A 20,446-nucleotide genomic window follows, 5' to 3' on the forward strand; every position below is an offset into this window, starting at 1 on the left:
CATAGAATTCCCCTAAAACTTTCTTGCGACAAACTCACAGTGATCTTTTGGACTAGTATGAGTTGCTATACACCACATCTGCATCCTCCCACGTGCTCTGGCTACTACAAGTTGATGCCTTTCATTATTAAACTTTCAGCCATTTAACAGCAAACCTGATCCACCCTAGAACAGATATTGCAACAGACATCTGTGACAAGAAAGTATCAAAGACTAACATTCCAAGCTAACCAGAGCTGAAGAAATCTCACATAGCTAACCCACGTGTAAAGCACCACCAGAGAGGTTCAAGAATTACGTTGCATTCAACAGAAACTGCAACTAATTTTGAAAAAAAATATGAAAGCATCTTTGTCTGGTATAGGGACTGAAAGAGCAACTTGAATTCACAGAAAATGAAATAAATCAGCTGTAAATCCCACCAGCCCCTCCCCCTCCCATAAATAAAAAGAAAACATCAACAAGTATAATATCTGTGAAATGAAAAACCATCTGATATGCATAGATTACCTTAGTCCCTACACTTCACTATCCTAATGACAATAGGATAAGACAAAGAAAACAGTCTCATTAGAACAGCTTTGGACTGAGTTAACTAGTATGACTTACAGAATAGAAAGGAATTTCAGCTTCCAAAAAAAGAACCAAATAGCTGTATCATACAATTATCCTCTCAGTGTGCTTGATGAATCATCTTGAAGTATCTTTAGATAAGAACAGTATGCCTACAGAAAATGTTTCCAGAGGAAAAGCATAATATTAACACTGTACCCATATTAATAGTATGTCTCCACTGTTTTATCATTTAACTGCCAGACATAGGACGTGCCAAATCCATTCTTTAAATCTGATAGTTATTTTCAAAACACAATCAAACTGTATTCCTTTTCAAAAATTCACAGATGAATTAGTCTATGAGCATGCCAGACAACCAGATTTCTGGATTTACCGAACAGTCCTAGCTTTCTAATTTAGCGATTAAGTCATTTGTACACTTTTAACTTGGTGCTCTTACACAGATCAAACGTAGTGGTGTGAGCACTCTACTTTAAAATGATACTAACAGATTACTTACATTTTAACAAATTATTATTTAAATTGTTACATTCTACAGGAACAGAGATTACATTTTAAAACTCCAGTCTAGGAAGTGAAATTACGAAGAAACTCTTGTTGCTAGCATACAAAGAATTATGTCTGTTCTGTACTAGTGACAGTTCACAATAAGCATAAAATAACCTAAACATGTACATTGTAGCTGTAATATAGCATTTTCCACAGACTGTATGATATAATATGATTCTTACTCTTTCTGGAGATCCATATTTAGCTTTTGCTTAGATTTATGTAGAAAAATGTTCCTTTCAGCCTTTTAAAGAGCATGTTGAGAAATATAGGTTAAACTCTAATTTACACTGATTATAGGTTAAATTCTAATATATACTAAAATAGGCCTTGAGACAGACATAAAAAAAAAGGAAAAAAGTCTGGTTACCTACATTGTTTATGTATTCAGAGAGCAGATCTTGGAGAGCTTGGCGGATAGCATTGCATTCAGCAATGATGCGTTCTCGATGAAAATCACGCGTGCAAGAAGAATCAGCTAGCAAAGCCGCTCCACTGATAATAGCTTCCAGACGTTTCTCTAGTGATGGCCTTATTTTCTCTTCATTCACTACAAGAGGATCCAGGATGATTAAATTCTGGAAAACATTAGGAGTACAAGTAAGAAAAGTCAGGCCAATTAAGTTGCTGCTTTATTTTTTGCTTGCATGAACTACAGTGACATTATGCTTCCTAGACTCGCAACTAGCCCTTTCCCATTGAAGTACCCAAAATACTTTTGACCATGGCAGATTCTGTTTTCCCTACCGGGGCTATGCATATAGGTTATTTGCAGACAAAGCCAGGTTCTCTCTGCCATTCAGATCTCACTAGTTCTAAGCCAATATCCATGTTATCAAATCCTACTGGCCTGGACCCAGTGCTAAGACTGCAACAGAGCTTTCCAGCCAGAGCTGGTTCACCTCTAAGCAGCTCACAGAACACATAGAACAAGATCACATCTACCTGCAGGCCATGTTGACATCTTCTGACTACAACTGCCTTGTTTCTGAGTCCTTCCTCTGTTTCCTACTTTTGCTGCATGAGATTCAAGAATTTCATCCTCTGCTTCAGTCTCTCCTACACCTGTATCTGGCATTTTTTCTTCTACAAGGCATTTCACTTCTGGAAACAGAAATGTTATTTGTCTACCTTTATAACTATGCATGCATTCTTATCACTGCAGTATCTATTTGGTCTATCAGTCTTCACAATATCCTACTCTACAACAAAAAGCTATTAACCCCATTTTATAAGCAAAGAACTGAGGCCCAGACTGCGAGGTTCACAGCCATACAGAAGGTATGTCTTAAAACAGGCAACTGCGTGCCATCTTCCCAAGTTCTCATCCAGCACTGTTTCTCCTCTTCGAGTTTTAGCACTGCAGTTGTAAAAAAAGTACTTCTTCTTTCAAACTCTTTCCTGTGTCTACACTTCTTGAGGGTCATCTGTCTTCCTTATCCTCCCATACAGTGGGCCTGTCTTGTATATTTACCTTGTAAATTCTTAAAAAGAAGATATGTATCTTATACTAAGCTTGTAATGTCTATGTACAATTATGACACTGTGTACGAGTTTACTACTCAGTAATATTCCATGTTTTATCTAAGTATCTCAGACTAGTGTCTCAGCTTTGTTTGAAAAAGGAGTTCAACACCTCCGAAATTTAGACTTTAAAAGATCAGGAGTACCTCAGGATTTAACACAAGAACAGCAGTGCTAGCTCACAGCTGTGAATGCTAAATCAGATTACATGAGCAGTCTAGTTCTGCTGATTTTTAGTCTAATGCAATCCCACACTGTGGCAGAAAGTCACTGCTGCTACCTTTAACAGGCTGAATATAGGCAAAGATCAAAACAGTAGCTTTTGTTCAACAATTTTTTCAAATGACATAAATATAAGTGTCCTCTTGCTTTTCACTAGCTAGGGTAAACAAAAGCAGACAACCGTTTTGGCACAATAAAATTAATTACATTTGTGTGTCAAGCAAATATTCTAAAGAGAAAGAAAAGGAGAGGTGATATTTTCATGAAGTGTGAAAGTAAGTATATTCGAGCTTCAGCATTTAAAGAAATACAAACTAGTAATTTTTAATCTAACTGAACACCTGAAACGGTGTCATTATGGTCCAGATCACCAAGCCTATATTCCACATAAATCCATTCACCTGTTACATCCATATGTGGTTCCAAGCTTTCAGAAGAAATATTAAACAAGAAAACTATGCCATATACCCTTAAGTGGAATTTAGATCAGGTAAATCATAACTTATTTGTGCTTATCCAGTATGTGCTGGACTACTTTTAAGCTGGAGAATTTTAATTATTTTTCAATTCAGATTTAATATCACAATTTCAGGTACTGTCTAGCTAAGGCAATTCTAAGAGTAGTGAAAGTGTTCTTAGAACATCATAAGATAAAAGCTTAAACAGCTAGGAAAGGGGACTTCAGTCACCTTGAAATTTTCTTGTTGGTTATTATTAACATTCTCTTACACGTTAGGTATGATTTAGGGACAGGAAGACTTTGTTACATGTTCAATCCTCCCATCTTTTCTGAAATATACAAGAATTGTTTTGAGACAGCTGGGAGATTCTCCAGCAAAACTAGAAAAAAATCAGACTTCATAATCTGAATAGTTCCAAAGGAAACCAGTGCAGGATCTTTCTGCATTACTGTGTCGTTCAAATGGAAGCTTGTATTTCCCAATTTGCAGAATCAGTGTAGGTTTCTAAGCATTCCACCTCCACTACTGTTCCATTGCCCTGAAGTCCTCCATCTCATTTAAAAGCATTCTAGTTATGTAAATACCCTTACTTCAGCCCCATGCTTACTACCTATTAACATACATAAAATCAGTGGACAGTGTACCTTCTTAAACAACCTCTGTAAGACCTTCTGGGGCCTAAAGTTCTAGGATTATGTTATGCTTTGTACCAGAAGCTGGGACTACATGAACTGTAGTCCTCAAATTTCCACAGGCAATGACTAGAAAGAAAAGGTACTAGTGAATTTCTGTCTGTCTCCACATTTTCTGTGTTGAATTTTGGGATTTTCATACCACTGCAGAGTATCACAAAAAATCAGGCCAGTGCTACTGCTAGTGCAATTTGCAGTCGTCTATTCTGAGAGACTATAAAAAGTCTAAAACTAAGTTTATGGACTCGTTTCAGCAAATGACAGGATAGACCATTAAAACGGTTTATGAGTCTATGTCAGGTGTTTATGTGCATCCAGCAGATGCAACCTTAGATTAAGTTAAAGTATTAACTATGTATTTCCCAGCTCCTGGATTTTCTCAAACCGATGTTCACCTACACATGCACCTACCATACACATAATATACTGAAAAGGAGTTTATGTGCAAGCAGGAGGGAAAGAGCTTAAATATTTTGAAGATGAAAAACATAGCTATCTGTATATCCATAAAAGCAACATATTAACCCTATCTGTATCTCTTAATTATTTCCTAATTGAAAGATGTAAAAAATAGGTTCATCATGGAAACATTAATCTCACATGAAACTTTGGAACCAAAGCCAAACTGGGATGGAACCATAATTTGCCCACTAGCAAAGACAGAGCAAAAGAAACAGGCAGACCACTGCTTTCATCCTCTTTTGCAGAAGTTGAGAAGTTGGAGCCACTTAAGGACTACTTGGTAGTTAGAAAAATTCCGACTTTTGCCCTCTCCAAGAAAGAGAGAAGAAAAGCTGAAATTTTGCCACGGCCTGGCAGACCCTGCCATGAAGGCTAAAATCCAAAGAAAAGAAAGAGGGCATAGGAAGTCATTTTGCTTTTGCAAGCAACTTCTTAATTGCCAATGCCTAGAGCCAGGCCTGATAGGAGCAGTAATCCAGCTCTTAATTTTATGATCAGGAGCCTTCCTACTGCAATTAAAACATTAAGACTCCTGTGTCCTTTTCTATAATAGCTATTTCCACAGAAGGAAGGAAATGTACCTGAAGACACTTTTCTGGAAGGGTGAAGGCAGTAAGAAACCACTTGTTCACAAGCATAACTTAGAGACACATTAAGAGTATTAATATAGGGCATCCATTTTTTCCTCATTTGTTCTCTTTGCTGAGTTTCCTTACAATAGTGAGATTATGGCTGAATGCAAAGGAAAACTGCACCAATTTACCTAGAGGCAAGCTAAGCTACTACATGTCTCAAACACAATATGCACTGCAGGAAATTAGGGAAATGCAGTACAGGAAATTGTAAGTAAGTGTTAAGAAGTGCCATTAAGGACTCTGAAATGTAGGGGAAATTAACCCTTTTCAGCTGTCACCTCTCTAAGTAAGAAAGCATAACTTTAAAAGCAGAACCAAAACAGTTCTCAGCAGTAGGAACTGTGTTTTCCTGCATAACAAGTGTTTCATGACTAGGTCTTCATTACTTTGGGTATATCCAAAGATACAGCAAAATTAAAAATGAAAAAGCTTTGATTTTAATAACTAGCGTATTAATACAGATTTGGAAAACTGCATAAAACTACTCATTAATGTTTAAATATTTACCTTTAAAAAATATATAATTAACTTACACCCAATAGATAATTTCAAACTAGTCTTATACATGAAAGACTCGTCCACTATGACTTTCTAAGAATGACAAGGGAAGGCATTCTAAGATAGCCAGTATCCAGAGGTCAGGACATTCATTTCTGATGTGGAAGACAGGTTTATTTGTGTTAAGAGATTGGAAACTCTGTCTCCCTCCTTCACATTACAGTCCTTAACACCAAAGTGTTCTGTGGTACCTCACCTCTGCTGGAGTTGTGCCACTTGGTCACTATTCACTGGAGCAGCAATTTCACTGTTGCGCTCCTATATCTCAAATAAGCACCCTCAACACTAGGCTATACATACAATGTCCATCATAATGTAAAACACACCTCCCAAGTAGAATATTTAAGTGTTACTACAGAAACAGCTTCATTGATTATGGAAGACTAGGACACACCTGAAGGCTACAGCCAATTAGCCATTTTGCTAGCAAAATGACTGTCTTCAAATCTCAGATGAAACAGGAGTATCAATGTCTTCCTTTAGGAGACAGTATGTAGAAAGTTCATGCAAAGATGGACAAATAGCACTGGCAAAAAAGCTACTACAGTTCAGCTCTAAATAAAAAAGAAATTCTAGGCAATAATAATCAGGAAAATATGACTTAAGATTCTGCCCACAGATTAAATTCTTCAAGCAACTTCATCAAATATTTATGATCAGTACATCTATGCAGAAAAGATGATCCAATTTCCAACCAATCAGAAGACACCAGATATGCAACAAGCAGTTTCACCGTTTTTCTTTAACAGGGCTGAGCTGTGGTTAGCTACCTGAGTTCTTAAACATAAGCAAGCATTTAAAACAGAATTATTAAATCATTATTTTCTCCCTCATTGGTCTTCTGATCTGTGAAAAAGAGGAATCACGGGTATCCAGAAATCTGGTTATATTTCCTGACATTTTGGACTGATTTACAGTGTTTTGACATCTCATATGTACTTGCTCTGCTAGATAACCATGGTCATTAAAGACCATGTCAGATGAATATGCTGACAGAGAGTCAGGCATGCAAGACCTGTATCATTTTGTGAGAAATCTCTTTACATTCAGAAGATGTAAGACCAGTGAAAGGCATTAGACAACCTGCACCTACATGCTCTTTTAACATAGATCTTAATATGCGATTAAATTTGTAACATTACAATTTTGTATTTATTTATGAATGACATGGTAGTTATATGGAGCCTTTAAGAGGAATTCTTGAGAATCTACTGATTTAAGAGTTAGCTGCTCTAATTTTACTGGTGGTTTCCTCACCTATAAATCTGTAATAACTTTCACGCTGCCAGCACTGGCAAAGGAAGAAAGACGTTGCAAAACATCTAGATACTAGATTGTTGGGTAAGCTCCGTCATACATTTCCACACTAGAAACATTTAATAAGATTTGTTCCCAATAGACTATTTACTACATCAATCTATGTCATGGCACTGTATTTGCAACACGAAGATAGAGCAAAGGTTATTTCAGGTCCTTAGCCAATAGAACTTTCTGTAAAGAAAGAAAAGTGCAACCACCTAATTCATAAAATCATTTTAAGAAGTTAAATGCTCTATAAATTGTGCTTTATCTAACTCACACAGCTTCAATTCCCATTTGTGTTACCTAGGTAAAACTATATTTAAAACTCCATAAACAAATGGCTTTTTACAACAGTCAGACTTCTATGTTCTTATGTTTCCAAATAAAAACAAATTCAATCCAAAAGAGAATTTTTTCCATTTTGTGATTATCACAATTCTTAAATTTTAAAACAATAACAAATTTAATTACATTTTAAAAAATAAATCATTAAAATGGTACTGCTCACATACAGTCAAGATTAATTCATCTACAGTCAGAAGATGCAATCCTTTTGCCAAATTTTGTTTAAAAAATTTGTAAGTAAAACGGGTAAATAATAGCTCTCATTTAAAGTATATCATTTGTCATTCAGAGTTTCATTGTAACAAATCATATATTACTCTTAAATGTTTCTTTTTTCTTCCATTTATTAAGAAAATAGATTAGAAACTATAATTTTAAAACCCAGTGCAAGAAGCAAGGAAGATGACATGTAATGTGCAATTGTAGCCTGTTCCTTTGAGGGGAAAAAAACTCTCAGACTCAACTTTGAGCATGACCGAGAGGTCTGTTTTGATCAATAAACTGCCACTACAAGATTTGTGTCATATATGGATTTCAATGTATTTCTCTAACCTTTCACGGAAAATTTTAGACAAAATCTATTACCATCAGTCATAACATCAATTCTCCTGAAAATGTATCAACAATATCAGAGTTCCAAGGCTGAATGATGTCTGAGAATTTACAAACAAAAAGACACATATTTGCAAATGTGTTTAGAAACTCTCATTCCTTTTGTAGATCTGGGCCTACATCAGTTACACCAGATGAGGAGCATGGTCTGTAATCTCACCTACAGGAGGTCTTTTACCATTTTTGGCAGGACAATGGAAAATAACACTGGTAAAAGCCAGAGCAGCCATGCAAAAAAGGGAAAGCTCCATACAAAAGCTTACGATCAGGTCAGGAGTAGAGAAAAACTGACTTTCTCCAAGTATTTGGTTAAATAATGGAAGTAGAAATGCGCAATTTGTGAAAACATATTGGTTATGTCACTTTATTTAATGATAAGCAGAAAACATAATTAGGTTTCTAAATCCTTCAATCATATAAATTACATCATGATCCCAATGACAAGTTTTGGAGTAAAGGACTTCAGCTTGCGTTGTACTAGTTCAAATGCAGTCAAGGTAGCAGTGATCACCATCATCTGATAATCACTGTTATTTGTAAACTAAAGTCATGGATTCTGCCCACTTACTCAAGGATGTGTCTGTCTCCATCATTAGTGACACACTTGGAACTAATTCTTGCCTGCTGTTCAAAGGAAGTCAAATACTGAACATACACGAAGACTTAATTCCAAACTCTTTTGAAGGAAGTGATCCCTCTGAATGAAATAATTTAGATCGGTACTATTTAGACTAGGACTAAGCAGAGCATTGGTTTCTAATGCCTTTAGGTCCATCACTTATGATAGCAATAGTTAATTTTTTTTTAAAAATGAAATAAACCATTTTTCAAAAAATGTTGCAGTCTCACAGGTTTACAGGTTTACGTACCTCAAGCTCATCAAGTGCACTTCCAAGAGTAGCTGTGTGAGATGTAGGTTGTCCTATTTTATTTCCAACTCCTTGGGAAGCATTAGAAATTACACTGAGAGCATTCTGTATTTCATTGCAAATTGAATCCTTGCTGGCTGTAAGGGACGCAACATCTGAATGTTCCAAACAAGCTGAACATATTGAATGTAGGAGAGAGGAATTTTCCTTCAGGGACGCACGTGCTGCAGCAATTTCATCTCGCTGATTGCTAGATTTCAAATCCTGTCAGCAAAAGAACATGCTGTTTATTTCCAAAAGCACTTCAAAACTTCAAAACTGACAAGTAATGTATAAACAACTTTTTTTCTATCTCTATTCTGTTTAAGGAAACTGAGTTAAATTCATCAAAGATTGTGAAAATAGACTACAACAGTACTTACAATTGAATCATCTTTATCTCAGGAGAAATGAACAAAGTCTGTGTAAAACAACCCCAATTTTTATTGTGTCTTATAACCAGCACCATGAACTGTCCACATTTTGCTTGTTTTTAAGCACAGTTTTCCTATGAGAAAACTGGCCTGGAAATTAGCTGTCTTTCCTCCCAGACATGTCTGTCTTCATAAGCAATAGAGAAGGACAGAGGTGCAGACAGGATTAAGCACGGAATTCTGTGATTGTTGCATCTAAACAAATTTCCTGTGTTCGCTTCCCTGCCCCACCAGCATATGTCCGGAGCACACTGCAGAAAGGAACAGCAGGTCAGGGATGAGAATCCTGTACTCCTGGGAAATGGGAAGCATGGAAGGTTTGGAAATGAAAAAGGTGCTTGTGAGAAGCCATCTCTGTGAGGTTCCACTGCCTGTTTCTCCTCTCTCCCTGCTATGTACACATCTAAAGTGCTCAGGGATCTTAAGACGCTCATCTTGTTCCTCCCTTCTCCACCCAGATCTTCCTGAAACCCTACTGCCTCCTGCCAGCCCAGACAACAAGGGACACACAGCGTGACAGAGCTGCCAAGTCAGATTTAACTGTTTCTAGGAATCAAGCACAGGAGCTGTTATTTGGACAGCTGAAAGTTATGGACTTTGGTGCAATCATACAGTCAACATCAGGATTGTAAGGAACCTCCTGTCTCATTCTATTTTACTCTAGACATTCTCCCCACTCTCCTTCTGCATCTTCTCCCTTTGAAAAAAACCTAGCAGATATTTGCAAAATCATTTGGGTGAAGGAGACAGTTAAATTCAGGGGAAAAATAAAAAAGGAAGGGAAAATAGTACATCAGAACAATAAAAGCCTGTGGCACCAGTTTCAAATGATGAGAAGAGGCACAATGAAGAATGAACAACAAAATGCATACAAAGATGCTCACAACCTGCTCTAAAGCAAACTGAAGTCTTTCTAATTATTTTCCTTTGCATTGCATCAGACTCTATATGGATTATTTACAAAAGCATCACAGTATCCACTTCTCACTGCATAAAGTTTATAAGTTTATGGCTGAAGAAAAGAACATTCATTATTAATGAACCAGTCCTATGCTTTTAAAATCTCACATGTTGCAAGATATGCATTGGACATAGGATTGCATCTTACTTCCTCAGGCTAACTTGGAAATCTCAGGGATACAGTAAAAAACAAAACAAAACAAAACAAAACAAACCGTGGGGCGGGGAGAGAGGGGGAGAGAGAGGTAGAGTCTTAAACAGAAGCAGAGAGTTGTTTCACCAGCTGATCCTCTGAATTAGAAAACTGAGTTATTTTCTTGAGCATATTAATATTTAACATATTTTTACATTTTCCATAAACCAATATATAAATGAATCAACACTGTGCAGGAATGAATTCATTGCCCAGTTGCTCAAATCCAAATACTACTGCACCTCCAACCTTGGTGAAGCATCTGCAATTTATCCAGCGCACTCTCAGCAAAAACGTGTTATTTATTTTTAAACACAGACTCTTGTTTTAATTAGTGAATCTACATTTCCTACAAATAAATGAAAAGGCAACAGAATGCCCTCTTTTCTCCTGTGCTGCAAGGAAGCGACAGACCTAGAGTTACAATGGTAAGTCGATACAATACTTCAGTCTAGCTAGCGTCTATTCTTAACCATGTCTTACTGTGCTGCATCATGTGCAAACAATCAAACTCAAAAGTCCTTCCAAATTACTTTTTCCCTCTAAAACAGTACTGTCTAACCAGGAGTGAGGGGTTCATAAGAAATCCAAAACTGGCAAGCCAGTAGCACAAAGCCAGTAACAGCAAGTCAGTAACACAGCAACTGAAAACATGTCCAGAAACAGTCAAAAAAATTCAATGTGTTAATGTTTTTAAAACACAATGTTTCATTTCACACAATATTGTATACAGTTTCAGAATCATGGTATTGGTAAATTCACGTATAAAGAGCCTCAGTTTTATTCAATAACATTTTTTTTTAAAAAAATAATGCTTAGACCCATGAAATTCATCTCTACTTTGTTGTTCAGTTGTGAGCCTTGGACAGCCCCAAAAGAAGCTGTAGGGCCATTGTTCTTTTCCACGTTGATGAAGAATTAATTCCTCAAGATTTTTCATGTGAACAGGAAGAGACAGTTGATAATCTTAGTTTGATCTTCCGCACAAACAGGCCAAAAAACCCTGCAATTGAGTGATTTCTCCATCCAATCTTTGCATGTGTGGATTATCAGAACAATGTAACTAGTTCTCTGGAGAGGGAAGTTAGTCTCTACAAACAGCTTGTTAACCCATAGTCTGTAAACTTTTTCCACTGGAGAGAAAAATACAGAAACTGTCCGATTCCTTTTTTACTTGCCAAAGAGAATATACCACTAGGAAACACGAGAAAGCAACACTGAGAAAGTATATAGTTTCTTTTAATTTATCCTTTGATAGAACATATCACTTCAGAACTACAAGCAGAGTGTTAACATTCTCCTATGAACTATCAAACCATCACAGTTCAAAACAAGTTGATAGGCACTGTGCTAAATTTGAATGATTTGCCCACTTTTTGACAAGTTTCCAAACTGAGACCATAGACTTATAAAGGTCTGAGCATTCAGTGTGTCAAATCTGGCTGCACTGAAAGTTGGACTCAAGTAGGTACTCTGTATGTACTGACCCTTGCCTAAATATACTACACTAACTTTGGCACAGAATGCAACAAGACAACATGTTACTCAAGCGTGCAAAAGAATCATACAGGGAAAAGTATGTACATATAGGATTGAAATATCTGTAAAACATGGCACCAGAACAAAAGGAACAGGAGAACACATAATACGGCCATATTTTTTGTTAGAGAGATTGTTGTAAGTATGGATGGATCATCTTCCACCTGCACAGAGGCAGAAGACAAATAGAACTACAGAGAAGAAATTTTCCAAATCAGTTCTTACTACTACTCTCTTCATACCATAATATCTGAACATTTGCAGTTCATCCAGCTACATTACTGAGCTTTATACTATTTTTCTTTTTCTTCACAGCTTACCACTTCCCTCTTATTTCAACTTCTTTTTAGACTAGTGGACTATTTCCACTGGTCTGGGATGTGTTCTTCCATACTAAGTCAACAACTGAGCTCTAGATATGTTATATGAGACCAGTTTATATCAAAGATAATCCTGTCTCCAGCCACTGCCAATCTAATAGGCCCAGTATAGTATACTTCCCCAGGCTGCTGTCCCAGCCCCCCTAGGACATACTATTATGTCTTCCTCATACCTGGTTGTCCCTGATAAGAATGGAAAATGAATGGATAGTCACAGATTCCCAGCTGTGGATTGCTCCAGCCAAACATGGTCAATGGACAAGAAGACTTTGAATGGAAAACTTGAAAACTAGCTTCACAGTTAAGCTTCGTTTGCACTACTTCAATAAGCAGAAAAAAACAAACCAAAAAAACCCAAAAAAACCACCTGTCCTTTATCACACTTAATACATTTAAGGTTTGACAGCACAACACACCAGGAAGCCAGCTTTTGTTCACTGAGTATTTGTATCAGCACAACTCATGGGATCCAGGCATCACTGTGGGTATAAACGACACTGCCGTATTTTGCACCGTGTGCAGTCAAGGTTCACAAAGGCAGCTTCAAATAAAGTGCGCTGCAGTCCCCTAGCTCACTCTTTGCAGAGACAGATGTCATTGAACTGAGTTCTATATCCAAGAAAAACACAGACATACAAACCCCCACAACTTCCTCCTACTATAGGGCTGGAGGACAAAAGCATTGCTTTTTATCACAGCTTAAACTTGGGCTTTAGTGTTCAGCTTTCATTCAAAAGTGACTGCCAAATTGCGTGTATTTGGTGAATCAAAGACAATAACAAAGCTCAAACTCTTCCGAGGGGACTCGTGCACTGTTTATCTGGGTAAGGCTCCAGTTTACATACTTCATAAGTTCTGTGTAGTCTTATTCAGTGGAAGGAAAATATCTCACAGACAAGAAAGTGAAAAAGATCTGGCATTGATACTGACTGCCACACTGCTCTTCAGCTGTGTCAGTTCTTCCATGATAATACTACTTTCACACAGGTTTTAAAGGCTTATACCTGTCAGGGCCCTGAGAGCACTACTGGGCCTCAAAGGCCCTGCCCAGCCGCAGCTGAGGCCTCCATCCACCCCTCACGCTTGGGCCCTGGAGCTCCAGTTCAGCTCACTCTGGGACCTTCAGTCCCTATCTGAGCTATGCTGTAGAAGTGCCAGTCTCCAGCTCAGCCACAGCTGCCCCCCTACCAGGCCACGGGCCCCCCGATCCAAACCTCAGTCCACAGACAGACCTCCTGAGCTCAGTCTTGCCCTGTCACCATGGTGCTTCTGAGCAATCACTGGGCTGTCTCTCACCTGGTCACCCTCACCAGGCCTGACCCTCAACCTGATCCATGGCCTGACTTCCCAGGTTGTCCTCTGACCTGCCTCATCACCACAAACTTTCCTGATGGTCTGGACTCTTGGTTGAACATGGTTACCATCACCTGGCATGCCCAGATCACCTTGATGCAGGGCAGAGGGACAGGGCCCTGGCTGGTGAGGCCCCTGCCTCAGGGAGCAGCCAGCCCTCGCTGCACCCCCATAATACCTTTTCCTAAACAGATAAGCATTTACCATAAATGCAGGGATCACCTGTTATAAACTCTATCATATAGCTGACCCTGCCTACTCTACAAAATGCTAAGTTTACAGAAATTGAACAGCATGACCTAATGGCCCCTTTCCTCCACATCAGGCTTTTAACTATACCTCTGAGCTGACTACCTACACAAATGACTGTAACTGTACAAAAGACAGACACACACATTGGGAAAAACACCTGACTTAGGATAATGGCTTTGTTAGCACAAACAAAACATCACTAGATCATAGAGCTGTACTACACTGACCATAAAAGATCACCTTACATGCATTCACAGCAAGTTAAACACCACTGAGAAGGTATGCCAGTAAATTCAGAACAGCACTGAATCAAAGGAATTTGTTTAAATACACCTTTGTGCATTTTTTTATTGACTGAATCAAAATCCTGCCATTACCTTCACCAGTCCCTGTTAGATTTAAGTACTCTAGAAAGCAAATGATTAAATCTTCCAGTGTCATAGAGATGGAAACTCACTGGAAACTCTTCTTAAAAATATCTCATCTGCTCCTTCATAGAGAAAGCATGTATTCCCAAAGCCAGTTTGTTCACATTTTACTTTTTTTTTTTTTTAAATACATAGGTTTCCAGAGATTACTCCAGTCCAAACAGGTAGATGAAATAAATTAACACTGTTACACTCCAGAAACGTAAAAATTTTTCCTTTCTCATTTCTCTTCTCTGATAGATAGACAATGCTGAAACACTGACAATCCCCAAAACAACCGTGTTTGCAGGCACCACAAAAGTAAGCCATTTTAAAAGATGTATCTTTTAGATTGACTAGATCTGGAGAAAAAAATAGGAACCTATCTTTACAAAGCAGCAACACAGTGTGTATTTGATTGTCAGGAATTCCAAGCTAACTTTCTACTAAAACAGTCTTAACCGGCCTCTAGATTTACTTTTCCTGACCTCAGAAGTCATCAGTAGTTCTTAGTGTCTCGTGCTAAACCATAGTACAGTGTGTATACAGAGTATATATACACCATATATATATATACACACACAAAATATACATACTCTGTATGGCTATAAACTGTAGGCAGAGTGTGTTTGCATCAGCCTTATACATGAATATACAAAATGTGAAGTGTTACAGTACAAAGCCATGTCAATGTCATCATAGGACTAAGCCTTAAGTAATACCCTCTGGCTCTAAGATGACTGCACTGTCTTCAAAAAACCGTAACTTTCAGTCAACTTAGAGCAAGCAGGAAACAAATTTACAGGACTGAGGTTCCCACTAGAAGTGAAGCCTTGCAACTTTCTCTCTGTATCTATACCTATTTACTATTAATCATACTCAAACTGATATATAATACCACAGAAAAGCAAAGCTATCTTATATAAAGTATCAAAAACTGCCCTTAACTGGTTAATATCCCAGCTCTTTTAATTTACTAATGTTTTTCAGGAATTTGCTGTTCAGCTAGGGAAGATACAGTTTCTTTTGTTGACTTTGTTGCATCAAATTGCAACTACTGCACAATATTCTGTCTCATATGCTTCAGCAACTTCTAGCCCAGTTACAGATGATACAGCAACACCTTGCTGTCACTTCTCTATCTATTATTTCAGGATCTGATCCCCACATTTCTAATACCCTGCTCTTTTAACTATCAGTCTCCTACATGAAGTAGCTGATTTTGAAAGGTAGCAAAGCAATTTTTCCCTGTAAGAATTAATGTCAAAATTTTTCTTTAAGTCCAGCAATCCTTTTTCTGCAAACATATACCACTTAATATATTAGCTCACAAAGGTTTTCTCCTAGTCCAGTTATGGTCACATTTGTCATCAATGAGCCTGCCTAGAACTAGAGCAGGAAACATTCATCAGGGAGAGGGCTCTGAAGTCCGGAACCTCTGGAAGGTCTTATCACATCTTGAAGAGAAGGAGATGGCTAACAAAGATGTGAAGGACAGTAAGCAAGGAAAAAGAGAGGGAAGAAATACAACAGAAATATAGATTAATTTAAAGAGAGGAAAACAGGAAACGGGGGAGATACAACACAAAAGAGTGAGAGTGAAAAAGTATAAGGAAGATTAAGATGAAGAAATAATGGATGGGAAGGAGTCAGTGATATACCAATCTCACTTGATTCTAAGCACCTGAAAATAGGACAGCCAGTGTAGAAGCACCCAAAAGTAGGGCAGCAGCAGCCTACACTCCTCTTATGTAATTTAATGAGTAAAGCAGTAACCTTTTCTTTGTAAAGAAAAAAATGAGTAAAGCAGCAAATTTTTTCTTTGTTAATATTTCTATCTAAGGAATATCTTCTCTTTATGCTGCTGTCAAATACAGTTTAAAATTTTCAGAAGTCCAGTGTTTTAATGGCATAATTTTCTTTTCCTATCTAAACTTGCTTTGTTTTCAGTGCTTAGTTCTTAACGTGACTTGGAGATCTTTTTCCAGAAAACTAAAGAGCTGGTAGGTGTAACCACTTGTTTCAGAAGTGTGTTGTATCAGTTAGTGTTAGTTTGACCTATGTTGTTTAAAATTCCATCTTACACTTTCAGCTAAATAATCTGCTGGTTAACATCCACCCTTGAGAGAAAAGAGTTCAGAGATTGACACATATTTCTGGCAGTCAAGATAATTTATAATATAATGTAAAGCTTAGTATTAAAGCAACCTATCACAGTTTTCAATAGACAAGGAATTTGTGCATACACATCTAAGTAAAGTAATACAAGGCAAACAATGCAGAACATGGAGCTTGCAGAAGTAGGAAGTTCAGAAGATATGCCAAAGCCAGACCTAACTTCTTTCATAGGAGTAAAGACACCTAAAAACTGGCATTTGTGAGAAATGACAGATTAAAACTATTCTGTAAACATTCATACAAAAAAAAATCAAAGTAAAACACATTGAGCAAGACTCAATACAAGATCTTTCATACTGTAGTTATTTCAAAGGTATGGAAAATATAAACATTCATATACAGTACAGTGCACAGAATACAGCTGTCAAAGCTTTCAGGAAATATTTTAGCCTGGAATTTTTTCAATGGAAGATGACTTATTGAAAAATGTGGCAGAAGGACATTTATCCACAATCACTTATTTCTGCAATTTTATTAAATTCTCATGATACCATATGTGATTATTTTTTACTTGCTGCTTTTTTGAGATTTTAAAGTTAGAAGGGATTTGGGGATATTTACTAGATTGAAAACTTGTTTCATTCTCTGCCCTGGTGGTACTAGGCTACTTAGAAACAACTTAAGTAAAACTGTTAGTAGTGGAAGCTCATGTTATACATGGTCCACTAGCATTTTCACTGATACACAGTTTAACAGGTACCAAATAGACCTTTCACATTCAGCCTGTTCTGGTTTAGCCTTCTTTTTATACACATAATCATGTCAAAATGTATTCCATCTGCTACAAGAGTTCAGGATCTCTTTCGCCAACAAATCAGCTCAAGTTCCCCTAGGTACAAGTTTCTCCTGATCTTGAACAGAGCACAGTTCAATTTTCCTAGATTTAATATCTCAATATGAAAGATGTGAAATCATCAACAATAAACAGGTACACGACACATCAGGCAGCCTGTTCCAACTGCTATTTTCTCACAGATAATATACTCAACAAATATGCATGGCCCTTGCCCCTATTCTTCTGTCAAACTCCAGTTACAGTGTCCTGGTTTCGGCAGGGATAGAGTTAATTTCCTTCCTAGTAGCTGGTACAGTGCTGTTTTGGATTTAGGATGAGAACAAAGTTGGATGTAAGGAAAAATTTCTTTACTGAAAGAGTGGTTAAACATTGGAACAGGCTGCCCAGGGAAGTGGTTGAGTCCCCATCCCTGGAGGTATTTAAAAGATGAGTAGATGAGGCACTTAGGGACATGGTTTAGTGGGTGGTGGTGTTGGGTCGACAGTTGGACTCGATGATCTTAGAGGTCTTTTCCAACCTCAATGATTCTATGATTCTATGATTCTATGATAATGCACTGATGTTTTAGTTGTTGCTAGGTAATGCTTACACTAGCCAAGGACTTTTTAGTTTCCCATGCTCTACTGACTGAGAAGGCTGGCGGTGCACAAGAAGCTGGGAGGGGGCACAGCCAAACTGGCCAAAGGGACATTCCATACCATGTGACGTCAGGCTCAGTACATAAACTGGGGAAAGCTGGCCGGGGGGGGCCGCTGCTCGGGGACTGGCTGGGCATCGGTCGGCGGGTGGTGAACAATTGTACTGTGCATCACTTGCTTTGTGTATTACTATTATTATCATATTACTATTATTATCATATTATTTCAATTATTAAACTGTGTTTATCTCAACCCACGACTTTTTCTCACTAGTGCTCTTCCAATTCTCTCCCCCATCCCACCGGGTGGGGGGGAGTGAGCGAGCGGCTGCGTGGTGCTCAGTTGCCGACTGAGGTTAAACCACGACAGTCCTTTTTGGCGCCCAACGTGGGGCTCGAAGGGTTTGAGATAATAACAGATTAACCGGAGTGTATTAAGGAACTTATATCTGTTAATAGTTGTGGGTCACAATGTTGGTTCCTCTGTTCTTGATATTGATTTGTATAATCTGCATCGCACTCTTTTTCCTGCTGTACATGTTAAAGATTGGTGTTGGGTTTTGCAGTTTGCTGTGGTCTGCAGTGAATAGTAATGTCTCGCTTGTGAGGTTTGTTTTTAGAACATTGACCTTGACGTTAGTGTGGTATGTAAACTTTGCAATGAAGCCGTTACTGTACCACGGAGACCATTTCGTGGAGACAACTAGCAATTGCAGTAACTTTTCTGAGAGTTTTTTTACGGAGGAAATACAGAATGGCAGCGTCACTACCTTCTTCTATGATGTTTCCTCCTTCGCTACAGTAACTTTTCAGTATTTTGAACAGCCTTGGGTAGTTAAGATACTTCTATTAATACTTCTTGGGAATATTGTTTCAGTTTTGTCTAAAGTTGGTAAGCAATTTAAGAATATCATCCAGAGATCTGCCCCAAAGCCGAATAGAGTGGCAGGGTGTGTGGGACAAGATGGGCAAGACCTAGGCCAATGGGCACCCCTAGTGTTTTGGAACTTCACCCCTGAGCAAGTGCGGAATCCTGAAGAGTTAGTAGAATATTTGGAAAAAGTATGCTGTCACCTGGCAACTCCAGAGAGATGCAGATCATTGCAACGTGCTGGGGCCTGGCCCATGCCTACCGAGCCCTGTTCAACACCATTCAGTACCCTCAAAGGGAAGAGAAGGTCTCTGGCTCTGACAGTAAAACGACAGGCCCTGCAGCCACTCAGACCCGGGCAACAGGCCCTATGGCTGAACCAAAGAACCAGCCTGTGCCGGTATCAGTCGCCCCTATACACAAGAAGAAATCTTGGAAGCGAAAGTCAGCTCGTTTAGTAAGGGAGGAAGAAGCTTCTTCTGAAAGGGAAATGGAGGAAGAACTGTACGACTGCCCTGGAGAAGGGCCATCACGAGAACGGAAGGAGGAGACGGCTGCTGACCGGGGAGGAGGAAGAGGAAGAACTCATAAACGAGGCAGTGACCACCCGATCTCTATCCCTGAGTGAGCTGCGAGATATACGAAAAGATTTCAGCCGCCGTCCAGGTGAGCATATTGTCACCTGGCTGCTCCAATGCTGGGATAATGGGGCCAGTAGCCTGGAATTAGAGGGTAGGGAAGCCAAGCAGCTGGGATCCCTTTCTAGGGAAGGGGGCATTGACAAAGCAATTGGAAAAGGGACACATATCCTCAGCCTTTGGAGGCAACTCTTGTCAAGCGTGAAGGAAAGGTATCCCTTTAAGGAATATGTCATATGTCGCCCAAGCAAGTGGACCACCATGGAGAAGGGTATCCAGTTTCTGAGAGAATTAGCTGTGCTGGAGGTGATTTATGATGACCTGAACAATGAACAACTATCCAAAGATCCAGATGAAGTCAAGTGCACACGACCCATGTGGCGGAAGTTTATAAGGAGCTCACCATCGTCATACACCAATTCATTGGCAGTGATAACCTGGAAAGATGGAGAGGAACAGTGGATGAATTGGCTAGTCAACTCCGGCAATATGAGGAAAGTCTCTCTTCCTCCCTCATCTCGGCTGTGGAGAAACTGTACGAAAAACTGTCCCGGGAGATCCAGCAACTCAGAGAGGATAGGTCCTACTCCTCACCTGTACGGACCAGTATCTCGGCTATTAGAAGTAAGCGTTCTTTTGCTCGAGAGAGAGAATATAAAGGGTACACATCATGGGGCACCCTATGGTTTTATCTGCGTGACCACGGAGAGGACATGAGGAAGTGGGATGGGAAACCTACTGCAGCCCTAGGGGCACGGGTACGTGAACTGCAAGGGAAAACAATCACAGAAAGAGGTTCTTCCAGGAAAATTGCTGCTCCAGTTTCCAGCGGGCAGTTCCCCAGAGTAGAAAGGCTGATCTTACTCCTGATGTCAATGAAGAAACTTCTGATTCATAGGTACAAGAAGTGAGAAATGAGTACTGTGATGAGGATTAGAGGGGCCCTGCCTCCAGCCAGGGGG

General features: G+C 38.8%; 1 protein-coding gene across 2 annotated transcripts in view; it reads right to left on the reverse strand.

Moving 5' to 3' along the window:
- Positions 1 to 20,446, reverse strand: part of CTNNA3 (catenin alpha 3) — a 582,319-nt gene that overhangs the window by 432,892 nt on the left and 128,981 nt on the right. For both annotated transcript variants that reach the window (XM_076339356.1, XM_076339357.1), the window contains exons 6-7: positions 8,808 to 9,071; positions 1,500 to 1,703 (exon numbers count right to left, since the gene is read on the reverse strand). In XM_076339356.1, coding sequence (XP_076195471.1) covers positions 1,500 to 1,703; positions 8,808 to 9,071 — 468 coding nt within the window. The remainder of the gene's footprint in view (positions 1 to 1,499; positions 1,704 to 8,807; positions 9,072 to 20,446) is intronic.

This window comes from Aptenodytes patagonicus, chromosome 5, assembly GCF_965638725.1.
Source record: "Aptenodytes patagonicus chromosome 5, bAptPat1.pri.cur, whole genome shotgun sequence".
Taxonomy (NCBI): Eukaryota; Metazoa; Chordata; class Aves; order Sphenisciformes; family Spheniscidae; genus Aptenodytes; species Aptenodytes patagonicus.